Here is a 22173-nt window from a genome sequence, read left to right on the forward strand (position 1 = left end):
CTGACCAAGTGCAAGACCAAGTAAGGCAAAACAGGCAGGAAGATTGAGGAAGATAAAGATAGGAAACCAGTGACAATATAGACATCAAAGATCAAAAATAAACGATCAGAGTTAGATAAGGAGAAACGAAATGCAGTGTGAGGGAATAAAGAGGCAAGAGAAGGCATCAAGATTAGACACTCTAGATATTAGGCAACCCTGGCATTCAGCAGTGCTGGCTGCGGGTTCCAAAGAGCAATTTTGCACCCAGGAATTAAGTACCATTCATTAGTGTCTAGCAGTAAATGATTGCTACTTGCATATGAAAGGGTGTTGAATGACAATATTCAAGTAAAAAAACAGTAAGCCAAGGTCAGGGGGTTTAGCTTTAAGAGAAAAAGGAGGTATCAGGATATTGTCAATGCCCAACCACGACCAGGCAATGATAAAAAGACACAGTACATACTGGAAGAGATGACTCTTAAGAACCTTATCATTCCCTTCAGCACCTTTGGATTTTGACCTCTGCTAGGACCCAAGGCCTACTAAGCAGGTCTCACGTGACATATGCATGGGCGCTGTGCTAAATTTGAACAAATAATAAGTGCCAAGGCCCTCGAGAGGACGTCACTGCCGCTTGCACAGCCCATTGGTGCTCCTAAAAGTGTAACAATTCCCATTATTGCAAGTCCCCAAATTTATAAGAATGGTTTTGGCGGCTGGTATTAGTCCTTTTTAATGCTTATTGAACTAATAAACAGTTTTTGTGTTCCCCTCTAAATTGGACAAACAGCACCACCATGTGACAGACTGTCATAAGTGCCGGTGCTGACAATTAAGTGCCGGGGCCAAGCAGCGGAAATCATCAGCTCAAATTAAGCACTGTGTATGAGTGCATGGTATTGCAAAAACTAGTTCTTCAAACTTTGTAATCTTTCCAACTTTTGCAAACACTGCATAGTTTACTTTTCAGAAACAGGCTTTGCACAATCATACCTTTAAAAGGAGAAATCACATGCGAAGAGGTTTTGCAAGTAAATTGTTCTGCTGTGTCCTCCTTTTTCTTCAAGAATTTCACCACCAAGCAAATTTTGCAGTTTACACAACTTTGAAACCTTCGCACAAAGTTCCAAAGGTTCTTAAAACCCTAGTCACATGGTTATTTAAAATGGTTTTCCCCTTCCCCCCAATGCAGCTCGAGATAAAACTGGTCTGTCCCTAAGCTGGAAGTGGACAATGTTAATTATTAATAACCTGAGCACAGTAAATCAAATTTTCCTGTTAGGGCTCACCCATATCTGGTTATTACTACACTTGTATTTTCAGCCATGGGGCACAGCTGAAAACTGTCTTGAAGCACCAATAGCTCTCTTCAAATATTCTAACTTTTGAAATTTGGCAACTACAGATATAGTTTTTGGAAGCAATGTGGATTTTGGAATACACTTCCATAATGTGAAATCTGAATCAAATTAACTTAAAAACAAATATACATTTAATCTCATCTTATTAAACTAAATCAGTGCCTCAATGGGTTCCACAGGACTCTTTCTTTTGCCGACTTTGTTTAATATCTATATCATTCCCCTGGCCCACCATAGCAAGCCATATGGTTTTACCTTTATTATTTATGTAGCTGACACACAATTGATCATGCACCTACACGATAAGGCAGGAAAGGGTAAAAAACAATTTCAAATTTGTCTTTCAACTCTGGCTTAACAGATGAAAAACAGTGCCTTAAAACTAACCCTGAGAGGAGTTCGCACAGTTGCACTACACGAAACGCCGCAAAGTGGAAAAAAACCTCTGACGTGCTACGTGGAGCTCCGCAAGTGGCGGAGTGCAATAGAAAAATGCTGTTCGGGTTGATTTTCAGTGCCGGATGCTTCTCCGCACTGTGCAATTATCGCTAATGGCACCATGCACAGCGCAAGCGGGTGCTGCTTTCCTTTCAGCCGCTTGAGCAGATTTTTACTCAAGCGGTAGCTTACTCAACGCAAACAGGCAGTTTCTCAACGCGAGCGGTCAAGAGCATATGTGACCGCTTGCAATGAGAACCCTGACCCCCCCTGCATTGAGAAATCTCGCAGGGAGGTTTATTTTCTACACTCGCGCTCGCCAATTTGATGTTGATGATCACGAACAAGGAAAAATCTCGCCGGGAGGTGGATTTTCCTCACTCACACTCTCCAACTTGACATTGAAGAACGTGAACGAGGAAAAAAACTCTGCTCCACTATGCGGAGCGGAGTTTTTTTGGAACAACACAAGCTCTGCAGAAAACTCCACCAGTAGAGCGGAGTTCAGCGCCTAGGCTACTTAAAACTCAGTACAGGTAAGACTGAGGTCCAGATCTTGAGGGGCCCTAATGAGATCTGGTCAGATTCTTTGTTAGACTTGCTATCTTTGGCATGGTTTCCCCTGACTTTTTGCCTCTACCTCCTGTATTTTTGATGCTGTGCTGGATTTCATTTTTGGTCTGGTAAGGCCCTATTAAAGTGCACTGGGTGTGCCAGGGCCTGAAAATCAAATGCTACTAATGAGCCTGCAGCACTGATTGTGCCACCCACATGAGTAGCCCTGAAAAGGTATCTCCGACCTGCCACTGCAGTGTCTGTGTGTAGTTTTAAACTGCCATGTTGACTTGGCATGGGCAACCACTTGCCAGGCCCTAACCTTTCCTTTTCTTACATGTAACACACCCCTCAGGTGGCTCCAAGGTACCTCAATGGACAGGGTGCAGTGAATGTGAAAGGTAGGACATGTATTGGTGTGTGTGACATGTCCTGATAGTGAAATACTGCCAATTACGTTTTACTCTATTGAAAAGCCATCTGTCCCATAGGATAGTATGGGAGATACTTTGTAACATCTTACACGTATAACTTCCCATGGGGACAAGATAGAGGAATAACATTTAGGCTCTTTGAACTCAGAATTTGCTAACACATCTTTAAGCAAAGATGGTTTTTAAATTGTGTGTTTGAAAATGCCACTTTTAGAAATTAAGTTTCAAGAATGGTGAATGTACTCCTTCCCGTCCATATTTTAATGATGTCGCTGTGACTGCCAAAATGAATGAGTGCAAGCAGCGCTGTGATACATCCCCTCACAGCATGTCAAAAGACACTGAAAAAAGTGATGCTGGTTGCGACCCTAGCTGTTGCACTGCTACAAAGGAAAAAAGTCTTCCATGTATTCCAATTTTTTTTATATTTAAACCAGGTAATCCATAATAAACCAATCAAATTTAACCTGTTGTACTCATCATTATCTTGATACATATGTAAAGTCAATTCGGAGACAGTTAAAATTCACTTGATGTTTTATTTATGCATTTTCAGACGTTTTCTGCAGCTCATCCAAGCTTTTACATAAACGTGTGCAGTTTGACAACATTCCATATGACCCAATGCATTTCGAACCAGTTAGGTTCTTCGTCAGGGGTTGCTGTAAAAAGATTAATAGCATGCACCTTAGCCATCCACTCCAACGTAACAGACTTAGTGATTTCAAAAAACAGAAATTGTCATTCCTTTAAAACTACGAAAATCCCCACCCTTTGCCACCCTCACAGTGTCCCAGTGTAAAAACAACAATGTTATGTTAACCCTTTGTTGAAGCGCAAACAGCTGCCCCAGCAACGGAGAGTCCCGGCGCTGACCTAACCAGAACCTGAGGAGTGGGAGGGATAGCCAACAGAAGACTAGATGACAGAAAAGAGATGGGTTTTGAGTTCCTTTCGGAAGGCAGTCAGATTGGTTAGGGTGCGGATGTGTAGAGGCAGGGAGTTCCAGAGTTTTGCCCCTAAGACTTTGAAGGAACGTCCACCCGTTCTACAGAGCTTAGTTCGGGGGACCATCACGAGGTGTTGTCCCAGTGAGCGCAAGGTACACTGGGGAGTGTAGGGTACCAGGAGCGGGCGTAGGAGTTCGGGACAGTCAGAGTTGAGAATTTTGAATGCCATGGTAAGGGTTTTGAAATGAATGCGGGATTCAATTGGAAGCCAGTGCAAGTTACGGATGGTGGCTCTGGCAGAGCACCTGCGTGGGAGGCCAACCACAGCTCTGGCGGCCGAGTTTTGAATACGTTGCAGCCTTGCCAGTTCTGCTTTGTTTGCCCCCAAGAATAAAACATTGGCATAGTCCAGCCGGGCGAGGATCATAGATTGAATAATAAGTTGGCGGGTTCTGGAGTCAAAGAAGCCGAGAATCGGGCTAAGGCTCCTCATTAGACCCACACACGTAGCTGCCACTTTCTTTGTGTGGGACTGAAAGTTAAGTGAGGAGTCGAGCCAGACACCTAGGTTCTTGACAACATTTTTTGGCACGGGGGTGGGGCCAAGCACAGAGGGCCACCAATGATCGCTCCAATGGCTGGGGTTTTTGCCAAGGAGAAGCACCTCCGTTTTCCCGGCATTTAGCTGCAATAAAAACAATAAAACTCTGCAAAGTCTCCTCTCGTAAATAAAACGAATACTTGATTTATCAAATGTGCCCTCTAAAGTACCCCCATTATGTTCACACATAACATGCAGAAAATGAACTAAAGATGACCTATCCCATTACATAAAACAGATTATCCCAAATTAGCTAGTGAAAGACAAATACGGCATTCTGATCACTTCATGCCTTCCTTCATTCTCAACGGAATCAATGACATTACTTGCTCCTTCCTGAGTTGCTCTTTTAACCGCTCACACCGGTGAGCTTGATAAAAACACATGATTATCCCGTTCCACTAAAGACGTGATACTTACTACTTCAAGTCCCATAATGCATTGCCCCGCTCTACATACCCAAAAACAAAAACCTGTACCTAATGTTCCATTAATGAAAACCTAATTGTGCCACAATACATAAAACAAACAAACCGTGATGACTGAACAAAATATTGCCTCATAATTATATTGCCTAAGAATTACATTAAACATAGACCTAACTAACACAGTCCTTAAAGTATGTGACGTGGGTAGAGTGATTGAATCCACTATGCTTCCATTCTGTGGAATTTGCTGTTCGTTCAATTAGTCCTGGTGAATTTTAATCAAAGTTCACTGTCTCCAGAGTGACGCTCACTTAATTATAAATCATGTATTCTTCTCCTTAAACCGGTGGGGTGCAAACACGTTTTCGGACAACAATATATTTGCAAAGCAAGATTCAAGAATGGTGAATGCACTCCTTCCCGTCAATATTTTAATGATGTCGCTGTGACTGCCAAAATGAATGTGTGCAAGCAGCGCTGTGATACGTCATCTCACAGCATGTCAAAAGACTCTGAAAAAAGTGACGCTGGTTGCGACCCTAGCTGTTGCACGGCTACAAAGGAAAAAAAGTCTCCCACGTTATCCAATTTTTCTTATTTAAAGCAGGTAATCCACAGTAAAACAATCAAATTTAACCAGTTGTACTCATCATCATCTTGATACATATGTAAAGTCAATCCGGAGACAGTTAAAATTCACTTGGGGGCATATGTAGGTAATTCACATTTTGCGAATCTCAAATAGCGATTTTTAAGGAATCGCTATTTGAGAATTGCAAAATGGAATGTAGGTAAAAATACGCAATTTTTTTGCGAATATCAAAAATTCCTTAAATGTCTGTGCGCCACATGGCACTTTGAATAAAAAATAAAAAAAAACATTTTGAAAGGAAATCGCAAAATACCATCTACTTGGAGTAGGTGGTATTTTGCGATTTCTTAAGCCCAAATCGCTATTTTAAAGGCACCCCTACATAGCATTTAAGGAATCGCAAAATTGCGATTCCTTAAATGCTTGAGCAAAATAAGGAATCACAATTTTTGCAATTCCTCATTTTGCTCTTTGGCACCTTCATACCAAATCGCTGTTTGCGATTCGCAAACGCCTACCTACATATGCCCCTTGATGTTTTATTTATGCATTTTCAGATGTTTTCTGCGGCTCATCCAAGCTTTTACATAAACATGTGCAGTTTGACAACATTCCATATGACCCAAAGCAATTCACTGTACTGGATTCAACACGTCGCAAACTTGCAGACACGATGCATAGCCTATTGTGGCAGCCAGGGAGCCGACCTTGATCTCGGCACCGACGCCTCAACTCTACGACGTCGTACATAACCATAGACTTTCTTTTCCAAGGTACTGTTTATTTGGGAGTCAGTGTGACTCCGTGCCCAATGCAGCACACCTTGTGGTCGGCATCATACGTGAGATTTATTGCTGTCACGACATCGTAAAAATTGTAAATTGATACTTGTATATCGCACTACTCACCCGCAAGGGTCTCAAGGCGCTTGTACGAATACCCCTGTGGAACCCATCCTGGCTTTCCCTGTGAGAAGTCCACTCCTGGGCACCCCCAAGGTGGAGGCCAGGCATCCTTAGCGTTGTGGGGGCCGTTGTGGAGATTAAGCAAGCTATTGCCCAGAGTTGCAGAGTGGGACTCCATGATTGGAAAAGGCACCGAGGCGAGAATTATCAGGCCCGTGGAATTTTGAGCCCAAGACCCGCCGAGGCGGGGAATTGAACCCTGGTCCTGGGCTAGACCTCTGCATCAGGGTCTGCCGCTCTAATCATTGAGCCACACTTCTCCAGGTGGAGCTATTTGCTTTCTACAAGCTTTATTTTGGAAATAACTGTTTTGAAGTGCTATTTTACTACATGTATGCTGGATTTGTGTTGTTTTGGTCTTGTTAAGTTTAGATAAAAATACTTTATTTTTTTAAACTGGTGTGGTGTCCATTTGTGGTGTTATCACTGTATTACTGTGTGTTTTGTGTACAAAGACTTTACACATTGCCTTTGGGATAAGCCTGTCTGCTGGTGCCAAGCTACCAAGAGGGTGAGCAGGGGTTATCTAAAGTATGTATCCCCCCTTACCCTGACTAGAAGCAAGAGTACCTACTTGGACAAAGGTGCATACATCTGGCATTTGGAGACCCCCAGTTCTAACGTTGGTGGTCAGTGGTAGGATTGAACTTGTATTTGTACTTGACCCACAGTGATTGGTGTATATCAGTAGTTTAGTGCAGACCACTACGCAACTACATACTGTGTTTTTGGTTCTATTTTTTATCTGACCCTTGAAGTATCCATGCACCATGTCTCTAATTGGTAAACCAGCTGAGGACGCAGAATTGGAGTTTAGTACTGAAATGTTGCATACCTACAAAGTAGATCAGCTGAAGCAATTTTGCAAAAACGTTAGATCCCTCATTAAAAGCACCTCTAGGAAAGAGGAGCTGCAGAAGGCCTTGAATGCCTGGTTGGAGGCCAAAGAAGCTGTGGAGGCAGATGATGCAGATGTGGATGGGGGTGTACCAGAGGGCGGCTTCATATTTCAGGATTTGCCTGTTGGGAGTGCAGTCTCTGTGGCTGGCAGCAATAATTCTTCCAAGAATTCTTCCTCCATTTCATCTTCCAGATGAAATGGAGGAAATGCATAGGGCCAGGGATCATGAGCTGGAGGTCATGAGGCTCCAGGCAAATGTAGAGAAGAGCAAGAACACTCGTACCTTGGAAAATAAGAAATTGCTTTTGGCACATAAATTAAGTATGAGAGAACTGGACATCAAGGCCAAAAAGGCATAGTCCAGTACAAATGATAACAGCGTAAAGCCAGTGCAAGGGGGAAGGTATACATTCTCATAGACCTAGTGCAGAATTTGCAGAAGCGGTAGGATATTTATGCTAGGTTTGCATCCTATGATGCAGCACTGTATATGAATAAGGTCTCCTAAGATCATTGGAAGGGGCCTGTGAAAACACTTGAAGGCCAATAGGAGGAACACCTGGACACCTTTCGAGGAGGCGGATGCTCTGACCTACCCCAATATGAAGGAGGCTTTATGCCTTAGGTATGGGCTCACACCTGAGTAGTAGAGGGAAAAGTTGGGGTCTTTTAAAAAGCTTGACTCAAATACATGGGGGAAATGTGTGAATATTTATTGCAGAGCACTGGATGGTTGGATACAGGGCAGCAGGATAACTGATTACCAGGGGTTGTACAATCTGATCATAGTGGTCACTAGCTTCTCTTTAGAGCTTAGCTGTTTTAATTATACCTTGCTAGCCTTCTACTTTGCACCTGCATTGTTTTGTACGGTTTATTTATTTTATGCCCTCATTTTTAATTTAATACTTTTAACTTACTAGACAAATTGCGGTGTCGCTCTCCAGTCCACCACAGCTTATTGTTTGAAGTAGAGAGAACGTCACTCCCATTCTCACTTCCGTGTCTTGACTTCCGGATAGGCGGAGCGGGTTAGCAGGCTAGTGGCATGATACCACTATTTAATCCGATGCTTGCACGGGCCCGCAGCCTAGACCGGGCTTGCGGTCACATCTCTTTAGGGCTTAGCTTTTTTTATTATTCCTTGATAGCCTTCTACTTTGCACCTCCATTGTTTTGTATAGTTATTTATTTATTTTATAGTTTATTTATTTTATGCCCTCATTTTTAATTTAATATTTTGAACTTTCTGGACAAACTGTGGCATCGCGTGTTGCCATTTGAAGTGAAGAGAGCGTCGCTCCCATTCTCACTTCCAGGCTTGACTCATGGATAGACGGAGGGAGCTAGCAGGCTCGTGGCGTGATACCACTATTTAATCCAATGCTGGGACGGATGCGCAGCAGACGTGCTGCTGACGCGCCAAAGAATCACCAAAGGCAAGCCCATCTGAGCTTTCCACGCCTGGACCAGGCCCAGGTCCAGTCCCCATGGTCAGCAAAATAGGGATTTGGGGAGCTGGAAGCCTTACTCTAGAGAGGATCTTATAATTCTAAACACTCTCAGTAATTCTGATATTTTGTCTTGAATGTGCATCACTATTACCGGACCTTTTAAAGGTGAAATGTTGCAAGTGTGAGAGATTTTCTATCTTTGGTGATGATATGGGGGGTTTTGGTGCCTGCACCTGTAGGTTCTGGTCAGGTGGCCACTCTCTCGGATTTAGGCCCTAAGGATAAATCTGCCTTAATTAATACCAGATCTGTAGTTAGGCATCATCTGGAATTGGCCGCATGATTGATACCCATCAGCTGGACTTAGTTAGTTTTTGTAACGGAAACCTGGGCAGATCAGTCCTCTGGACCGGACATAAATGCATTAGGCTTGCCCAATTACGGGATACATAGACAGGATAGGAAAGAAAGTGTTACATTCCATATAGGTACCCTATATAGGCGCAGGTAACACTGCAACCCTTCACCTATAGCCTTGCCTACATTTCATACATAACGGTTCATAGGGACTGACCTTTTACCTAGATACAACACTACATTCAGAATGCTGGCTTTTCCCTGGTTCGATACTCATACATTATGCATGAGGCTTCTTGGTAGCACAGCAGGACTCACAGCAGGATGAACATCTCCTGTATAATATCTATGTTAAATTTCAAGCCCGACATCATCCTTTAGGCCGACACAGTAGTAAGAAACTAGAATCTCGAGATTCTAGTCTCTTAAAAGATAGCTGGTTTAACTTGAGCTGTCGCATCTGATAGCAGAGGCATTCTCATATCGTGTAACACGCTTAGAAAATCCATGGAGTAGGAGCTATTACCGACTTGGGTGAAAAGTATTTTTGTGAACCTTCTTATGTATGTGTAGATTTGAACTAGTAATCTCTTGTTTTGCCGCTTCGCATTTGTTAGCGATATGGACATTGGATCCAACGTCTGCCTTTTAAGAAAAGCGATGTTTTGTTGCTGCTTTTAGAATTAGATGGGCCGGGTAACCTTTCCTTTAACATACGGAAGGAGTAACATAGATAATAGTGCACAGTACAGCATGCCAGCGGGTCCTAGGTAATAGTATGCATTGACAGAATGCCCCATTTTCACTCTCTCCTTTAATCACGATGTTATGCTTAGAACACATTTATGGGTGGTAGTAATGAGAAGTCTCTGCCCATCTTGTGTTCTCAGTTTCTGCTCCCTTTATTATGCTAAAAGTTGCCTATTTAGGATGAAATGAGGAGATACTAGAATGTTAGTAGATAAGGTTATCATTAAACATGATATAGGGATTAGATCTAATTTTGAGAATCAATTATAAAATAAATGAGTTCTCTCTTTGGTTTGAACGTATTCTCGTGATATATAAATAAAGTGAATAACTATTATATAAGAGGCTTATCTTGTTTCATTATTTTTTTTCTGTATAGCTTATCAGGGAATAAGGACAGTTGATTTGGACTGATCCACTAGGGCTAAAAATTCTTCAATCATATTATTAATATATATTGAAAAAAACATCCTTCAAGGAATTGATAATTAAATATGGATCGATTTGAAAATCATCTATTTTTATATATTTTTATATTCTCTGTACATATTGTAAATAAAATCCGCATTTAAAATTTTCTTATATTAGATATATTTGAGTCATATCAAGTCCTACTAAGGAGACACTATATGAAAATATTGTACAGACCACAAGAAAATGTGTTATCTGGTAAGAAATGCTAACTTTCTTTTGAGGTTATCTTTTGAGGAACCTTATTAATTCACTTATGTGCTAGCCCACCTGAATCTTAAATTGATAAAGAACTGACTAAGCAAAAAGTCCTAACGTTGGACTAATAGATCTCATGGGTTAAGTAGACTAAATAAACACATACAAGATAGTATCAGAGGAAAGGTAAAAAAAGTATTATGAAACTTAATTTGTCCCTATAAAGGAGAAAGGGGGCCACAATTCAGTGCTGTGTAATGTTGAATGTTTTATACATATTGTACAGATTTTGTGAAATGTAATAAGATCTAATGCAAATCACTGTTATGTATTGTAAAGTTTAGATTGTTTGTATGGTTTGTGTAATAATTTTTGTATATATATGTTACTTGTAGCCCTGAAGAAGTCCGAGAGGACGAAACGCGTTGGCTATGGTCTTTTACTCTACTGGAAGAAAATTTATGAATAAAGAATATACTTCAAACAACTCCACTGAACTACCATTATTTTCATGAAACAAGTTCTGCAAACGTTAATGTAAAAATGTGTTATTTTTATTGTGAATTACAACTGCAATCAGAGTGCTGGACCATTGTATGTTGCCTTTGAAAGTGAGACAATTGTGTCTTAGGAGATTTAGGGGCTTGGAATCTCTGGTCTATAGCACCTAACTGTTTAGATAAAGGATTTACTGAGGATAGGTGCAATTGTGCTTGGCTCCAGACCCCGTTCCCCTTGCATTGCAAACTCGAATAGCAACTGTTCAATAAATCTTTATTGAAATGCCCAGACTGTTTATTCTGTGCATCTCTGAGACAAACTAGTTAGTATACTGTTTCCACGATCCTGGGGGATCAGGGTTGTCATGTTCTGAGGTTGGCAGAAACTATTCTCTCCCCGATAAGAAGAGATTCTAGTGGCACTGTGAGCTAGCCAAAACAAACAGGTTACATATCCGGTGGGGGTGTTCGGAACCATTCTGCCACCAAACCCACAGTTTATGTTATCCAAACGCGCAGATCCTGTAAAAGGTATATAGGAGCTACACGACAAAAGGAAGGGTGGGGGTTTGCTGCAATTCATCGTGATTGGTTTCAAGCAACTTTCTCCCTCATTCACAATTCACAGTTTGAAGGTCTGATTTTTAATGTAGAACTCTCAAAGACTCAGTCATTTAACGGGCTTCTGCTATATCGACCTGCAGGTGCTAAATATAATTTTTTTGATGCTATTGGTCAGCCATTAGAATCCTCTTTATTTATTTGGATGCCATTTCTCTGTTAGACGTTATGTCTGGTTTCAGCCTAGAGTAATGGGTGGTGGGGCCAAAACCTTAGCGCTGTCCATACCCTAGACGGTATCTTTTCTAATTGTAGCAATCTGGTGAATTTGGCGATATTACCAGTCATGTGGTTCAATCACTGTACAGTGACCTGGGATATTCTTTGGCCCATAGGACTGTTCAGGAAAAGGCTTTTAATAAGTTAATTAATTTTTGGACCTGGACTAAGATTTTATGGCAAGATCTGAAGTTAATTCTATCTAATTCTCAACCTGCTTTGTCTGATGATCCAGACAAAATTGAATCTAATTATTCTGCTTGGTTGGCAGGAGCAGTGAAAAGGTTGGCTCCAGTCAAACATATGGTTCCTAGAAGAAGCACACCTACAGCTCCATGGTTTGGGAAATCAGTGATGGCTGCCAAAATAGGTGTTGTAAACAAGAACAAAGGTGGGGGGGGGAAGTATGATAATACAGAAAGAGGTAATTATAAATCCTTACTAGTGGAATAAAAAAAGCTCATTTTGAAGGAAAAATCTCTATATTTTATTAATTCTATAGAAAACACTAGTTTTACCAACAAAGTCCTTTTTTAAGCTGTCTCCAAACTTTCATCTTCGTCAGTTACAAACACGGATAATATTAACAAGGAATTTTGTGACGCGCTAGCCTCATTCTTTCTGAATAAAGTAGAGTTGATTTTTGACAAGTTTTCTTCAAATATAATAGCTCCTCCCAGTAGGGGTGAAATTCATCTTAGGGACCGGGAGAAGGTCTCCTTTGCTGAGTTTAACTCTATTTCAGTAGATCAAGTTAGACAGATGATTGTTTCCACTAAATCAGGCTCACCTTATGATCCCTGCTCTCCCAGAATCGTACAGCTTACTCTGACCAGGTTGCTGTCAATCTAACCCCGATTTTTAATGCTGCCCTCAGCACTGGTCTCTTTCCTAACGTTTGAAAATTTGCCTTAATTCTCCCGCTGCTTAAAAAAGCAAACCTGAACATGCTCAAACCCAATAGTTACAGACCTATCTCCAGCCTGACCTTTCCAGCAAAAATACTGGAGAAAGAAATTAATCGTCAATTATCTGCCCTTTTGGACTGCAATCAGCTTTCGGACAATTCCCAATTTGGGTTCCGTAAGGAGCATTCAGCTGAATCTGCCCTTATTGCAGTAACAGAGATGGTTAGGGCCACTGTGGATGATGGGGCCAAGCTGGTCTTATTCTTCTTGACCTCACTGCGACGTTTGACACAGTGAACCATAATCTTTTGCTGAAGCAGCTAAAGAAATTGTCACAGAAGGGGCAGTGTTAGCTCTTTTTAGATCATTCCTCACAGAGCGTGGTCAGGCTGTGTCCATAGGTGATTTTACATCTAAACCTTTTTCTCTGCCCTGTGGAGTCCCTCAGGGTTCCTCAGCGAGTCCTACTCTTTTTAATAATTATGTTACACCGCTGGCCAACCTGGTTAAATCATTTGATGTGTTCATCATCTTGTATGCAGATGATCCTCAAATTGTGGTTTCCCTTATAGGGAAGGGTCCCACCATAAATGAATCATTCCAGAATTTTATTCGGGAGGTCGGAGTATGGATGAATTCAAATGGTCTTAAATTAAATTCTACCAAAACAGAGATCATTTTATTCGGGAAGAACACCTCCTTCTGGTATCCCTCATGGTGGTTGGTTGAATTGGGGCTCGCTACCAGTAACAGTGACTAAGGTGAAAAATCTGGGGATCATGATTTACGAAAAATAAACATATAATGAAAAAGTCAATAAGGTTACCTCACAGCCTTCCTTATGGTATAGAGCAACAGAAAGAATGCACCCTTTCTCCCCCAAACTTGTTGAAAACAGTGGTCCTTTGCCTTGTAATGTCCAAATTGGGCTACTGCAACGGACTATATGTTAGTTTACTCAAAGCTTCTTTAAAAAAGCTGCAGACTCAACAAAATACAGCGGCAAGGTTCCTGCTGAAAATTCCTGGGTCTTTGTCAGCCTCTCTTGCTTTGGGGAACCTTCATTGGCTTCCTGTGCACCAAAGGATTAAGTTCAAAACGCTTTGCCTTGCATACAAGGCATTACTGGGACAAGGCCCTTCTTTCTTTATAGAAAAATTCAGATGGTACGTCCCTAACTGAATGCTTAGGTCCTGCTTAGCCAGGAATCGGACAGTACCATCTTACAAGCTCTGCTCTTGGGGAGGTAGAAGCTTCATGCCCTGTACTACTAATGACTGGAATTGCCTTCCCGTAGAGGTAAAATCTGCACCATCTTTTTTGTGCTTTTGTTAGCTATTAAAAACGTGCCTTTTTTCTGAAGCTTAAATCAGTTCTACTTGCCTGGCTCTTCTTTTCAGCTCTCAGATGCCTCAGGGTATTTGTTTGCACTATATAAATTCAATTCAAATCAAAATCAAAACAAATTGGTTGGGAGCACTTGAGTAGTCTTTGTGTTCCCGAGCTGTTCCAGCATTTGATGGATAGTAATCTGACTGACCCAGGAAGCTTGCTCATGAGGCGGACCGCTGGACAAGTACCAGGGTCTACCAAGGCGCATATGGGAACCCAGCCAAGGATGGCAGGGTCCCCAGCAGAAGAGTGGAGGGGACATGGGTAACCAAAAGGTGTTCTCTAAAGGGCCCAAAATTGGTCCCAGGGTTAATATTCCCAGCCCCACAGTGGTAAAAAGCCATGGCCGCCAAGGGGTTCGGCCAGACAACCGAGGTCCCTGCAAGTGTTATGCATGTGGTCAGGAGGGTCAGATGCAGAATGAGCCCAAGTTCCCCATGGCACCACTAGCACCCACTGGTACACCGTCCATGGGGTTAGTTAGTAAAGTGCTGAGGGAGGAGTTGGTTCCTAGTGAGGCTGCCTTGCCGAATAACACTAAAAAGTGCCTGCAGTGGGTGACCATCAATGGGAGGAGAGTGGAAGCTCTGAGAGACAAAGGAGCCTGCCCCCCCTGCCCCAGCCTACTCTTGTTTGTGCTGTAAAGAACCTCTGTTTTGGCTGGGACAACTCTTTAACACTATGTTCCCAGATCAGCAAAGTCTCTTCAATTAGTATTCTCCAACTAAAATGCTGTAGAAGACATGTTCTTTTATATCTCTGGCATGCTGGAACATTGTGGCCCACGCAATGATCATTTCCAGATTAGAATACCGCAATGCCCTGTTTGTCAGCTCTTTTAAGTGCCTGACTGCTGAAATATGGCTACCTCAGAACTGGGTCTTTCAGATTATTTTAGGTCTCAGAGACAAACTCATATCTATTTGTCCAGAATTCAGATTCACTTGTTACCCATGGAAAGACAGGTTTTGTTCAAGGTACTTTTTATCTATGACCCAGTACACGCTATAGAAATCTCATATACATACATATATCCATACATTTGCAATTTTCTTTGCAGGTTCTCCAAGATTCGTTCTAGGCCCTTTAAAAATAGAGTCCAGCATCACTACCTACCTAGACTACCTCACAATGCATTCCCTGCCAAGCCCACTGTTTCCAGATATAAAAGGGGCATGCTCGCACTCGTCTGAGTTTTAGGACAACACTCCTCTTTCAACAGATCTCTTTTTTTTGGTCAGGCATCTTTTTCATCTGATTTCTCAGTACCTTAGCACCAGTACACCCTTTGGGTAAGAATTGTGTTCACTAAAACACACATAACATAACATGGCATAGCACAACATAACATAAAATAACATTTTAAGAGTGTTTTTATATTTTTTATTGAGTTAGTGATTAAATACATAAAATACAAAACAATATCTGGTGGGAAAATGAAATTATAGGAATGCAAATCATCATGTGTGGGTTGGCATCTGTCCTCCTGCCGAAAGTAGCCTCCCCATCATGGGGGAAATATTTAAAGGCAGGGACACTATGGTCAGGCTGAACGACACATCGGGGAAGCGTGATACCTCCTTATGCTTCCAGATTTGTGTTTCTGAGGGCATGCTAAACTCACTGGCAGCCAAATATGTGGGACGTGATGACTGCTGGGAAGACCTTTGGTGTGCCAGAGGTGGAAAAGCCAACAAAGAGCTTTAGTCTCTCACAACTTGAAGTGGGCGGACATAGCCAGAGACAGTTAAAATCCCTGTGACCTAAATTCAACATTCATAGGCCTTTATTGACTAAAAATATATTGAAATGGTGTGTAAGTCATCTTTTGGGGAAGCATATGATTGGTTTATGGATGTACACCATTAGGAAGAAGAAGGGAGGAAGATTACTCCTCACTTTTGAAGAACACAGGATATTAGTTTTGTCTAGTTTGTGAATCCATGTTAGTCGTGACTTGCTAACAGGGTTATTCTAGTTATTTTCATGAGTTGACTTCTATGTTAATTGAATCCTTAGCCTGCATCCTAATAGTTGTGGACTGAGTACTTCAAGCCTGGAAGTACCTATATAAAGTACATAGACTTAAATTGCGCCAACTAAACATTATACAAAAGGATCTATACCAGGAGTAAGGCACCATCCAAGTGTGTGATCAATGTCAAGTTCATCTGGTTTTGACAATGATGTTCCCTTCCCAAGTAAGTTGAACGTGGCCTCTTCACCCCCTTTGAAGTTTCTCATCCTCACATACAGGTTCTGATCTAAAGCACAAAATTATGTTTATTTTGGGGCCTATTTATGCACAATTTACAGCGTTGTAACAATATCATAATTCATCTGCCATTCATAAAAGACCCTTTGCATTAGAGAAAACTGCGAACAATATACTACGCCAATCAGTCAACAGAAGTTTCAGATTATGTCCAATATACCAAATCATTGGAAATACTTCACACATTTTTGTATCTTCCCACGCTGTCATTAAACAGTTCCAAAGATCAAATATGATATAAACAAGAGGCACTTGTATGCAATTATGCAAGGTCACTTCGTACCAACTAATATCCACATCTCTGACAAGGAGGACAACATACTACTTTCAACATTGATGGTAGGTTTGCCAGAGGAAAAGGAAGTGGGCTTCTTCCTCCTCAGCAGGAATAATATTATACAAAGTGCCTCAGGATACAACAGGCTTATGCACACACTTTTTGAGCCCCGCCTTTAAAGCACTTTGTTATTACAGAAGGTGCTGCAGATGCTTCTACGGACCCTTATGTGAAGTAGATCATGGCAGCACTGGACGTGCAGTGATGAGATCTAAAGGGTGTATTCTTACTTCTGCATGGTGGCTTGGTTCCCTGCAAATGAGGGTATCTTTTGCATTTGTACCTACACCATACTACAGACGCTGACATAGAGGCTAAGAGCAGGTGCACTGAGTTAATATTAGAAAATTCTGTACAACGTATTTGGGCAATATAGTGGTAGTCGACAATGAGGATTCGATCCTTTTGATAGTCGAGATTTCGATTGTGATATTTTGATATACACCCATCAAAAAGCTTTAGTAGTTTTCCTATTAACTCCCCGCCCGACATATAGTAGCCAATGCTGCCTTCATGGAAACTGACTGTAAAAGATAATCCCTCACTGAGAACCTCAAGCACCCCCAGAATTTCCCACTGTGCCATGCTGGAGACAAAAGTTACATTCAGGCTCATGAACTCAAAACAAAAGGGCGCTTGTATGTTAAATATTTTGAATGCCAGCCAATAGTATCTAAACATGTGGTCAATAATTCTATTTTTTTTCCAAAAGCCAAACTGTGGCAATGGACATATGTTTGCTTTTTTTCTTTACCTAAAGAACTGATCGACTCTATACCATCTTCCTGAGGAGCCTCTGTGGCTATTAGCCTATTGTTTATAGGATGGTTGCTGCAGCCTTTGATAATACATTAGGAGTATCTCTGCTCCAAGTCAGCTTTTTTGCAGAATAATTCTTTATTAGGCGTTTTCAACACATAGGTGTGTTTCCATCAACATCAGATCCGATAGTCTAAAAGCAGATTGCTCGATTCAACATGCTACTGCTAGTAATGATGGCATTAGTGACAATCACAAAATAAACAAGAAATGATTAACACTGAAACGAGGATTTATGGCAGAAAATCAATTACAGAAACATTGGGAGGGAAAGGATGGTAATGAGGGTGTTATCATGTGTCCAGTATCCTGAATGTGATAATGGAGGGAGTTGAAATGGAGCAAGGAAGTGATGAGATCCTTCTAAGGATATTCCAATCAGAAGGGGTTGAATCATGTGTAGAACCCCAGGGATGTTGCATATGCTTGGAATTATGGTATTCAGTTTGCATGGATTTTGCCTCTATGAGGTATTGTGCTAACCACACAGAGCATATAGGGGACCCGATCTGTACATGCGTTGCAACCAACAATGGTGACTTCCTATTGGCAAACACATTCATGATTGTCAAAGGATTGTTTGTGCAGCAAATGAGGTGCAACCTAGAATTTAAAAAAGGATTTGCACAAATACAGGTATTGAACTATTGATTTAAGAGCATACCCTAAGGTTAGGTGTGTCAATGGGACAACCACAGTAGTGACTAAATCCACAAAATAGATGAACAGATGCAACCAGCGAGAGAGTGAGTGAGTGCGTTTATGTGTGAAGGAGTGAATGATTATGTGTGAGTTGACGACTGTACGTACTTGCAACATATTCAAGCGGATAATCAAGATCATCTTCTAAGTATGAGAAGACAATACAAATATGATGCAATTCTTGAGTGACCGGGCAGCCAGGGCTGGTTTTAAGATTTGAAGGAAAACGCTATGCTCATATTAGCCCAGAGGACGCCTGGCCTGGCATGTGAGAGTCCCGAGCTGGGCAATGATCATTCACTTGCTTCTGACATGCTTCACCCAAACCATGGGACAGTAATGAACGAAGGGCTTACTTGTTCATTTCCTCTGGGTTCTCCGCTGCAAAGTAAAACGTCTTCCTCTGGGGGTGACTGATCTTGAGGGCACTGCAACAGAAAAGCATGGCACAGAAACACTTTAGAAGTAGACCAGGAAAGCACACAGTGCTTGAACTACTGAACTGAGGCAGATCACAGACATAAAAGATGAACTTCTGTAAGCTCTATAGTTGGTTTCTCTACACATCAGGCATGGCAGTGAGATGCATGGCCATGAAATGTACCACGGTTGCAGTGGTCATTCCTGCTGGTGGACCACGTGTGGGTGGTAAGAGTTGATTTCACCACATCGTTCGTCCTTGATCCATATTTAAAGAAAACATGATTTACAAGCATCCAGAATGCATTCAACAAAACTATTTTGATACCTGAAAGAATTCAGTATAAGCCTCCAACCCAAAACGGATTTAACTTCACTCTGTAGACCTTATGATCCTCAGATTTATTGGCCTAGTTTGGCATCTTCTTGGTCGAGGTCCTAAATACCTGCAACCCTTCTGAAATAGGGTATTATCCAACCACTGTTGAGTCGAAAGGAGGATTTCTTTGTTTCTCTGCTTGGTAAAACAGAATGTAATGTATAACAGGTCCATTCTGTATTTCTCCAGTAACGGGGGTGGAGTATTTTTTAGGTACCTTCTCCCTTTTTTTTCATTTTTTATTTAGAGTGAATTTTGTGGACGAGACGAGACAATGAGGAGGTGATAAGTTGTACTGACATAAACAAAATTCCCTGGGTTTTTAAAGCTTGCAACAGCAGGTTTACTATAGCCCAAACCACAGTCCATCATATATACATTTGCTAATTCTATCATGCCATACATTAGTTTTGGACTCTCTAGGTTTCTTACAACAGGGGTACAAGTGAGAGACATTTTGAAATGGCTGAAATCTGTTTCAACTGTTTTAGAATGCCTCTTGTCATACTGTTATATTTTTCTGGTAAATTTTGAAAGGTCAAGCCTGATGGAATTTAATGGGGGAACATTCAAGATAATAAACAGGCAGTGGATTTTAGTACAGAAAACAGCAAAATGTGCAAGTTGTTCCTCTTTTTTAGGGGAAACCTTGAAATAGATGTTATTATTCGCACGTAGCAAATTCTGATAAATATCGAATACACTGTGGGGCACTCATAAAAGAGATCAAGTGATGTATTAATTAAATTGTGTCTAATGAACTACTAGAGCTAATATCTAAAAAGAAACAAAAAGTTAATGGCTGTTTAAGAAATGCGTGTTTTCGTTCAGAGAAAACAAACTCCCGTGTTGGGAGTTTGTTTTATCTCTGCAAAAATTAGCTGAGGCAGGCGCAATAATAATAGTTCCTATTCGGAGAACCTTCAGTGCTGTAAAGGGAGCAGCCATGGCAACTGCTTCGTTTAAAACACAGATATTCCCACCAGGCAGGCAGGGATTTCTAAAAGGCAGAGAGACTCCTTTGCCACAGTGGCGAAGGTCATGACCCCTGTCACCTTGCACATCTCAACTCTTCCTCCAGGGTCTAAATAAGACCCTTTGGGGATATGTACAATGAAGTGGCGGAGGGTGTCGTTAGCCTCCTTGGCTTAATTGAACGCTCCGCCACTTCGGAAACACAAGGCTGCACCATATTTACAAGAATGCACCCGTTGGCACCAAGTTTAACAACTTGGAGCCAACTCAGGCACCCTTGCACCTGAGTGCAATGGTGTCTGTGTGCAGGGAAGGATTGTTTAATGTGTAGGAAGGTGTCCCTTCCTGCACATAAACAATCCTAAAATGCCATTTTGTAACTTTCATGTGTGCTGCTTCGTGCAAAATATTTACAACAAGGGGTGGTGAGGGACAGAGTCTCTGAATTAAGCAGAAAGCTCTCACCCAGTCAAGAGATCAGGGCTAGATCCAACACCGTTTTTTAGCTCACTGCACCATCCCAGTTTCAGAACCTGGCTGTATGCAAATTAGTCTGTTCCTGTCCCAGTGCATGATGGGAACAGGGCAAACCAAACTACAAAAGCCAATTCTTACACTGGGAAGGAAACAAGCTCCCGGGGACCGGTTTCTGGCATTACAGCCGTCTTCGGCCCGGTTTGCTTGAATCCTGATGGTGCAATGAGCAAGGGTCTCACATCTGAGAATACCCTTCCACGCTTAGGGTGGACAAAAATATTTACAACAAGGGGTGGTGAGGGACAGAGTCTCTGAATTAAGCAGAAAGCTCTCACCCAGTCAAGAGATCAGGGCTAGATCCAACACCGTTTTTTAGCTCACTGCACCATCCCAGTTTCAGAACCTGGCTGTATGCAAATTAGTCTGTTCCTGTCCCAGTGCATGATGGGAACAGGGCAAACCAAACTACAAAAGCCAATTCTTACACTGGGAAGGAAACAAGCTCCCGGGGACCGGTTTCTGGCATTACAGCCGTCTTCGGCCCGGTTTGCTTGAATCCTGATGGTGCAATGAGCAAGGGTCTCACATCTGAGAATACCCTTCCACGCTTAGGGTGGACAAAAATATTTACAACAAGGGGTGGTGAGGGACAGAGTCTCTGAATTAAGCAGAAAGCTCTCACCCAGTCAAGAGATCAGGGCTAGATCCAACACCGTTTTTTAGCTCACTGCACCATCCCAGTTTCAGAACCTGGCTGTATGCAAATTAGTCTGTTCCTGTCCCAGTGCATGATGGGAACAGGGCAAACCAAACTACAAAAGCCAATTCTTACACTGGGAAGGAAACAAGCTCCCGGGGACCGGTTTCTGGCATTACAGCCGTCTTCGGCCCGGTTTGCTTGAATCCTGATGGTGCAATGAGCAAGGGTCTCACATCTGAGAATACCCTTCCACGCTTAGGGTGGACAAAAATATTTACAACAAGGGGTGGTGAGGGACAGAGTCTCTGAATTAAGCAGAAAGCTCTCACCCAGTCAAGAGATCAGGGCTAGATCCAACACCGTTTTTTAGCTCACTGCACCATCCCAGTTTCAGAACCTGGCTGTATGCAAATTAGTCTGTTCCTGTCCCAGTGCATGATGGGAACAGGGCAAACCAAACTACAAAAGCCAATTCTTACACTGGGAAGGAAACAAGCTCCCGGGGTAGTTTAGTCTGCCCTGTTCCCATGATGCACTGGGCCAGGGACAGACTGATTTGCATATAGCCAGGTTCTGAGCTGGGATGGGGCAGTGAGATAAATAACGGTGATGGATCAAGCCCTGATCTTTGGACTGGGTAAGAGTGGTCTGCTCAATTCAGACACTCTGTTCATCACCACCCCCTTTTGTAAATCGATTTTGGCCACTATAGGTGTGGCAGGGTATACTCAGACATGAGTCCCTTTCTCACTGCTCCATCAGGATTCAAGCAAGCCGGGCCGAAGAGGCTGAAATGCCAGAAACCGGTCCCCGGTAGCTTGTCTCCTTTCTGGTAAAGAATTGGCTTGGTAGTTTAGTCTGCCCTGTTCCCATGATGCACTGGGCCAGGGGCAGACTGATTTGCATATAGCCAGGTTCTGAGCTGGGATGGGGCAGTGAGATAAATAACGGTGATGGATCAAGCCCTGATCTTTGGACTGGGTAAGAGTGGTCTGCTCAATTCAGACACTCT

General features: G+C 42.1%; 1 protein-coding gene across 4 annotated transcripts in view; it reads right to left on the minus strand.

The window, feature by feature from the left end:
• The window catches only part of IPCEF1 (interaction protein for cytohesin exchange factors 1), a 511939-nt gene that overhangs the window by 130055 nt on the left and 359711 nt on the right, over positions 1 to 22173 (minus strand). For all 4 annotated transcript variants that reach the window (XM_086927393.1, XM_086927391.1, XM_086927392.1 and 1 more), the window contains one exon: positions 18567 to 18638. In XM_086927393.1, the coding sequence (XP_086783519.1) occupies positions 18567 to 18638 (72 nt within the window). The remainder of the gene's footprint in view (positions 1 to 18566; positions 18639 to 22173) is intronic.

This window comes from Lissotriton vulgaris, chromosome 6 (assembly GCF_964263255.1).
Source record: "Lissotriton vulgaris chromosome 6, aLisVul1.2, whole genome shotgun sequence".
Lineage (NCBI taxonomy): Eukaryota > Metazoa > Chordata > Amphibia > Caudata > Salamandridae > Lissotriton > Lissotriton vulgaris.